At 41.0% G+C, this 8271-nt stretch overlaps 1 protein-coding gene across 1 annotated transcript; it reads left to right on the top strand.

Moving 5' to 3' along the window:
- Positions 1 to 2639: 2639 nt before the first annotated feature.
- On the top strand, positions 2640 to 3572 carry LOC138025416 (adenosine receptor A3-like). The gene has a single exon (XM_068872633.1). It carries the CDS (start codon positions 2640 to 2642, stop codon positions 3570 to 3572), a length of 933 nt encoding a protein of 310 aa, XP_068728734.1.
- Positions 3573 to 8271: the final 4699 nt, after the last annotated feature.

Genomic DNA, 8271 nt, shown 5'->3' with positions numbered 1-8271 from the left:
GTTCTATAAGACTATTGTTGTTTTGGCCAATCCTGAAGTCCGTACACTGAGGTACGACACGACCCGAAAAGCCCCCTTAGGGAGTGCTAATAAAATTTGTATTTTTTCTAACTATGGCCGTCTATTCCAGACAGCCGTTGTCTCACTTAACATTGCTGAAAGTGGTTTGTTTGCAGACTTCGTTAAGCGACTTAAAAATGATACGTGTTTTCACGGGTAAGATGAAATGAGAAGAGAGAACTTGACAATACGAAAATAAAAATAATAAAAATAGTACGCCTGTTGCATTTCCGATTTGAATAACAGCAGCGAGCAACTCCTTATTGGCCGAAAGTAATTGCCAACTCGCTTAAACTCCCAGATTTAATGAGAATTATATTGAAATTTGCTGACTCGCTTAACTTTAGGCGAGTAAGGTAAGGAACTGTTTTCACGGAATTTTCAGTTGTCACTCGCTAAGCGACTTGAAAAATCGCTCGTGAAAACACGGCCATTGCTTCGCTACGTTCTCGTAGGCGTCGTCGTCGTCGTTCATATTATGTTTCGTTCTCAAATGTTTCCAGAAGCTACGCAACGAGGCAATCGTAAGGCAAGTAAATGGGATCTTGAAATTGCTGGCAAAGTGCCATCCTGAATTTGATACCTTAGGTAGTAAATGAGATTGACGCAAGCTGTACAAGCCACAGGTTTGTTTGACACTTCATTGAATACCTTATCTTTGTGTTTTTTTTAATATTCTTTTTTGTCTTTCTGCAAAGAATTAGTCTTTTAAAGTAAAACCAGTAGATGTGCTTTGCTCTCATCATCTCCCAGATCTCCAATTAGGTTTTTTCGTTCACTCGTGTAGACTGGTGGAATCACAAAATCGGCATAAACAAAGTATTTCATGAGCCTATTTATTTATTAATGCCAGTCAACACGAAGAAAATTACGTCGACATCTCTTTATTAAAGAAAACAACATGTTCAACGCAGACAAAACACAATATCTATCGCAAATATTTGCGTGGTTTCTTTGAAGCTTGTTTTGACGGTCTCGATCTTCCTGTTTTACCATAGTTAAGTTTGGTTTTACCAAAGCCTCAGGGGCACCCAACGAGAATATAGTTCAAAACCACTTAAACATAGCATTGTTAAACGTATTTTAGTATTTAAACGGTAGATATAGGCATATTTTTATCCCCTAAAATTTTTTTATCTGTTCGGATTTCCTAGCTGAAAGTCTAGTGATCCGAAAATTATAGGGATTAAAACTAACCTTTTCGACAATTTCAGCCAGAAAAAAGGCTTCCGAAAATTCTAGGTGACCTTTTTAGGTTAAAAATCCGTTAAAAATGGGCAATTATACCATGTATTAGATGTTCGAAAATCCTAGGACAGGCAGGCAAGCAAGAAATTTTACAACAAATGTTCCGAAAATTCTAGATCTCAAATCGTCTTCCGAACAGATACGTATTTTCCGAAAATTGACGTTGGGTGCCCCTGAAGCCTGCGAATACAGCCACCTCTCATCGCTTCTGGCGCTCGGGACCGATGAGCGGCGACTGCACGTATTCGCAGGCTGGTTTTACCATGACGAAATGGATTCCTAATTACCTGGCGTGGACAGGAGTCTTCGAAAATTTGCATCCACTATAGACATACTCAAAGGACTATTGAAGGTTCTTATGGCGCGTTTACGGTTTTTAGTGTCAAAATTCAAACGTGCTGTTCAAACTTTCAGTTAGGCAATTCAAACATTCAATTCGTCGATTCAAACTTTCAATTCGACAATTCAAATACTCAGTTCAGCAATTCAAACATTCAATTCAACAATTCAGACATTCAATTCGGTAATTCAAACATTCAGTTTAGCAATTCAAATATTTGATTGAATTGAAGGTTAAATGGTCGACAGAGCAAAAAGTAAATTGAAACTTTTCATACACTAACCTAACCCTAATCTTAACTTTGAATAGCTATATTGAATGTTTGAATTGCGAATTGCACATTTGAATTTTGACACTAATAACGCGACATAGATTCTGGCGCGCGTGCATTCTGGACGCTAATATTTGTTCAATTGGAGTGTTCATCATGGTCTGAGCTCGAGGACTAATAACTTAATTGTTTCGTAATAGGCCCTTTGCAGCTGGCGACCACATGGTAAAAAAACCGCCATACTAGTAAGCAAATTGGACAAATTGTGCACTGCGACATCTAAAACAAGGAAAATTAAGATTAACTTGCTTTGTTTTAGATGTCCGAGTGCGCAATTCTCGTTCCAATATGGCTGTTTTTGTACCATGTGATCGCCAGCTGCAAAGGGCCCATTTCAAATGATAGAATCTTGCTTACTTCAAAAGACCAACTGATTTGACCAGTTGACAGACGAAGAATTTGGGTTAGAAAACGCATCTGAAATTTGCATAAAATGGTTCCAATTTTCTTTGTTTCCGTAATAATCGATAGCCGTGGATTTAATGAATTAGCTTCAACCGCGAGAAAACAAATCGATAAGATTTTGGTTTAAAGTGGAAAATCATCGTTTCTTACCAAAAGGTCTTCTTGAGGGTCTCTATATAATCAAGAGCATAATTCGTGCATATAGAAATCCATAAGCCAACAATGCGGGCCCAAAATTCTAATAACTCGGATACCATGGCCCTGCCTGTCTATGATGAATTATGTCATAATCAGGAGAAAGCTTTTGCGGGTTCGCCAGTGTTTGCTTTTTCACTGCATTTTGCGTTGAGCGTGAATATGTTCTTGCTCTTTGCCGGCGTGGTAGGAAACACACTAATTGTGCGGATATTCCACCAGGTCGTCTCGATTCATTCCTCATCTCGAACACTGTTCTACTCGTTAGCGGCCAGCGATCTTTCTGTTGGAGTCATTGTTCAGCCGTTGAATCTCGTGTACTTGATATCGAACATTACGGGCAACAGATCTCTGTGTAAAAGTACCTTGCCTTACCTCGAGGTAACCGGATTCGCCATGTGTGGTGTGTCGTTGCTAACCGCCTCAGAAATCAGTGTAGACAGATTATTGGCGTTTCGCTTACGGCTTAGCTATCGACAAGTGGTTTCGCTTGGCCGAGTTCGCCTTGTCGTGGTTGTAACCTGGCTTGTCAGTTTAGTATCTGGTTTGACCAGCTTGTGGAACAGAGAAGCATTCAATCTGCTTCAGATAATTGGCACATTTCTTGCCATTGTCATTTCTACCGTTAGCTACGGCTGGATTCACCACAAACTTCGCCAACAGAAGAAACATCGAAAGCAAAGAAAAGTCGCTTGGGTCGAGCCAAGTCAGGTCGTCAGTGGAGTTAGCAGTTTTAGTAGCATACATTACAAGAAAACTCTGTCCACTGCGCTGTGGGTGTACTTTGTTTTGATATCGTGTTATTTGCCTTATATGATGGTAGCGGTCCTTTGGAGCGTTTTTGGCGCTCAAAGAGAGGTGGTCATCTGCCACGCCTTTGCTCTTACATTACTGTATTTTAACTCGGCTGTTAATCCTGTGTTATACTGTTTGAAAATAAGAGAGGTAAAGGAGAGATTCAAACGATTACTCAGTAATGCAAGCTGCAACTGATAACGTTGGAATTGGGGTTGTGACTTCCGAGTCGCTTGTAAAACCGAGGAAAAATCAGTTTCCAGATTGTTCTGTATGAGGGGTTGATTACGTCGTTCCCAGGGTCTCTTTGGATTTAATAGTTCGTAGTGCAGTAAAGATTGAGAAGCTATCATAAACACACACAAAAAGACAAAGTCGCACACAGGCCGCAACTTTCATGGGTTTCCAGTAGCACGAGGAGACTGACTTCCCCCTCTGGCTGCTTGTCAATTGAGTACAACTCACGAACACTTAATCGGTACTGATCGTGGTCGCTTTCTCTAACTGAATCACAAGTGATACTTGTCACATATTGAATAACTTGTTTCCACCGAAACATAATGTGGCTCTCAGAGACAATGGCCATGACTTCATATTCCCCAGAGTGAAAACCGAACGGTTAACGTTTAAGCGGACTTTTGTAATCAGATGACCCTCAGCAGATGTATTTTTAGATTTATTTCCTGTTCTTTTAACTTAGTGTTTGTAATTTTGTGACACATAGGTTATTACTGATTGTTAAGCCCCACGAATGTTGTATCTGATTTTTAAAAAAGACCTCTATGGAAGCTTATGGACTTCTAAAGAGGTAGCCAGTTAGCTCTTTAATGAAAAAGCCAGAGTGATGTGACGACCCAACACAGGCGAATCCATCGGTGAGTTTGGGACTCCAACCCGTAGAATCAGCACTTAAAATCGAGAGTCACAATGCTTCTCTTAATTTTTGTTTCATTATGTGTTTCACACAGTGAATGTTAGCTCGAACTAGGCCTACAAAACGGATCATTAGCAATCTACACGTGACCTTCGGCAATTTATGGCAACTTTGAAGCAACTACTTCGTTATCTAAAATTTCCGAACTCACTCAACAGTCCATTCGATTCTTAAATGTACTGGCTACGTGACATTAAAATTCTTTTCTGTCAAATCACAACATCTGCGTTAGGGTAGAAGAACGTTTTAATTATCAGTGAAAGCGAAACGGATGGGAGCATTTTGATAATGCACTTTACTTGCCTCAAAGACATTCGTAAAAAGTGGCAGCGACGATCCCTTTTGATGTTCAGGGAATCTGAAGGAATAAATTTTGAGTCAATGCCCTTCGTTTTAGAGATATTTGTTGAAGCTTTTTTTCCACTAAAAGTCGTTAGGAGGGGACGTACCATTCGCGAAGTCGAAATTTTTTTTTCACTCCGGCACAATCTCCTCTTGTTTTGTTCAGTTTTTTCAAGTTTCAACCCATTTTCGTCCTCTGCATTCTTGGCTGCAAACAACAAAGAATAGCTTTAGTGCAAAACATCTCTCATTAGCTTCTTGTCCACCAGAAGTCGTACATTTCTCTATTGTTATTGGTGTCCCTAGAGGTTGGTTGAAAACGTCCTATAAGCCAGGTGTTCGGAACTCCTCGGTATAAATTAATGGCAAATGGCACGGCAAAACTCCAAATATACAGCAAAAAAGCGTTGAATTAGACGCTTGCGCGACTCTATATGTCTGATTGAAAGAAAGTTCGCCTGAAAAATGGCGAGCGCGTCGCGCCGGTCAAAGTTCAGTCCTTCAAAAACATGAAAAGACGCAGAACCAAAAGCTCCAAAAATCTAGGTTTTTTGAGCCTTTATTCGATGCCTTATCGTTCGGGTTTTTTGTCTTTCTGCAAATCATCAGTCTTTCAAACTAAAAACTGCAGATGCGCCTTCAAGTCCACATGGTTTGTTTGTTCACTCATGTAGACAGGTGGGATCACAAAATCATAAAGCATTTGATAAATCCTATTAATTTTTTAACGCCAGTCAACACGAAGAAAATGACCTCGACATCTTTTTGTTAAACTACCTCGATCTACCTGCTTTACCATGAACCAAATGGATTTCTAATTACCTGCGTATATAGGAATCTGCGAAAAGTTGCATCCACTATAGACTTATTTAAAGGACGATTAATGGGTTCTGCAGTGCGTACGTTTCAGGTACGGAAAGAATTAGTTCAAGTGTTCAGCATGGTCTAGGGACTAATAAGTTTTTTCATAATTTCAAATGATAGAATCTTGCATACTTCCCAAGATCTACTGACGGTGAAATCGACCACTTGACAGACGAAGTACGTGGAAAAGACATTTCCCTAATCGATAGTTACCGTCAACCACGAGAAAACAAACCGGGCGATAACATGATGGCATTGAGGACTTTCATACCGATTTCAGTTCGAAGTTAATGGACAACCATCGTTTCTGCACAATAAGGATCTTTCTCAAAAGATCTTGTTGAAAGTCTCTATATAATCAAGAGAACTGATTCGTGGACACAGGAATCGATAAGCAGACAATGGACCAAAATTCTAATAATTCGGATACCATGGCCCTGCCTGTCTATGATGAATTATGTCTTAATAGCGACGAACCTATTGGGAGTTCTCCAGTTTTGGACTTGCGCTGAGCGTGAATGTGTTCTTGCTCTTTGCTGCCGTGGTAGGAAACATGCTAATTGTGCGGGTATTCCACCACGTCGTTTCGATTAATTCGTCATCCCGAACACTTTTCTACTCCTTAACGGCCAGCGATCTTTGCGTTGGATTTATCGTTCAACCATTGAATCTCGTGCACTTGATATCGAACATTACAGGCCACAGATCTCTTTGTCAAAGTACTTTGCCTTACTTTAAGGTAACCGGATTCACCATGTGCAGTGTGTCGTTGCTAACCGCCTCAGAAATCAGTGTAGATAGATTATTGGCGCTTCGCTTACGGCTTAGCTATCGACAAGTGGTTTCGCTTGGCCGAGTTCGCCTTGTCGTAGTTGTAACCTGGCTTGTCAATTTGGTATCTGGTTTGACCACCTTGTGGAACCCAGAAGCATTCAGTCTGCTTCAGATGATCGGCATAGCTTCAAACATTGCCGTCTCTACCATTACCTACGCCTGTATTCACCACAATCTTCGCCAACAGGAGAAACATCGAAAACAAAGTATATTCGCTCAGGGCGTCAGTGAAGTTAGCAGCTTTCGTAGCCTACATTACAAGAAAAGTCTGTCCACTGCGCTGTGGGTGTACTGTGTTTCGATCTTGTGTTATTTGCCGCGCACTGGTGGCTCAGTTGGTTGAACACCGGGCTGTCACGCGGGAGGTCGTGAGTTCACCTCCGGTCGGACCAACACTCAGGGTCTTTAAATAACTGAGGAGAAATTGCTGCCTTTGTAATTACATCTGCAAATGGTTAGACTTTCTAGTCTTCTCGGATAAGGACGATAAGCCGGAGGTCCCGTCTCACAACCCTTGATCATTAACTCTGTGGGACGTTAAAGATCCCACACACTATTCGAAAAGAGTAGGGGACAGTGTTCCCGGTGTTGTGGTCTGACCTTTCCAGCATGTGGTCGGCTTGGCAGGATTAGCTTGAAGGGCTTCTGTGTTAATGAGACCACAATTGTGTATAACAGCCAGAAGTCAGGCTACTTAGCCAAGAGCTGGAGCCTCACTCAAACTCAAAACAATATAATAGTAGCGGCTCTTTGGAGCGTTTTCGGCGCTCATGGTAGTGCAGGAACAGATTGAAGAGCTTACATCAAAGCTCATTAACACACACAAAAAGGCGAAGTCGCACACAAGCCGCTGAAGGCTTGCCTGATACGGGTTTTGAGTAGCTTGAGGAGACTGACTCCCCTCTCTGGCTGCTTCCCAATTGAGCATTAAGACACCGTGCCATTAAAAACTCATGGGAACTTAATCGGTAATCGTAGTTGAAAGAAAACAAGTGTTAAGAAACCTTACCAGAAAGTAGGTAGTAAGGAGTAGGGATCGCGATTTTTCTAACAGAATCACTGGTGATGCTCAAATGTCACATTGAATGACTTGTTTCCACCGAATGGCGGCCAAAAAAATATTCTTTTGTTTATGTGCTAATTATACTCACTAGCCTCGTAGGCATGTACAAAATACAAAAGAAATGTTGTATTCGGTCTATGGCTTTTAGAGACAACAGCCATCTCTTCATTTTCCCCAGAAGGAGAACCGAACGATCTAAACGGTCCTTTATAAGCAGATGTACTTTTTTTTGTTCAGTTCTTTTTAACATAGTTTTAGTAATTTTGTAACACATAGCTTATTACTAACTTCTTACTAACCGAGCGCGAGGGCCGTACTGAAGAATATTGGCACGAGGTCGTGGCAGTACGGACCGAGCGCAGCGAGGTCCGTACAAAAACGACCGAGGTTAGCTCCGTTAGTAAGTAGTTTATTATATGGCTTTTTAATCACCTTTTGCTTTGTTTTTGCAAGCCCGTAATCGGCCCGTGGGCATTACGGGAGAATAATGCCCTACAATTCAGTCACAATTAGGCAATCAGAGCGCGCGTTATATCGGCTACAAACACAAGCCATATAATAATGATTATTAAGCCCCACTTATATTGTTTCTTCTTTAAAAAGATTTCCATCGAAGAGGAAGTTGAACTTGATTAATAATTTATCCCTTCAACTCCCAGTGTTTACTTATAGATATTAGGGAGCTTAAACACGTGCGTTTTTGAGGCGCGGACGGCAACCGGAAGAGAGAATTTCGCGTGCTAGGACAGTGTTGTCTCCCAGATTTCTATTTTAATCATCTCTAATGGAGTAAAGATACTTGATAATGTAAATGTGGTTGTGTGAGGAGAAGTTAAAAGGAAAAACACGTCACTTCCGGC

The sequence above is a fragment of the Montipora capricornis genome, chromosome 12, assembly GCF_036669925.1.
Source record: "Montipora capricornis isolate CH-2021 chromosome 12, ASM3666992v2, whole genome shotgun sequence".
Lineage (NCBI taxonomy): Eukaryota > Metazoa > Cnidaria > Anthozoa > Scleractinia > Acroporidae > Montipora > Montipora capricornis.
The sequence above is the reverse complement of the archived record's forward strand: the minus strand, read 5'-3'. Positions and strand labels throughout refer to the sequence as shown.

Coding starts and splice junctions, on each gene's coding strand:
- LOC138025416 (XM_068872633.1), top strand. CDS start 2,640: ATGGCCCTGCCTGTCTATGATGAATTATGTCATAATCAGGAGAAAGCT.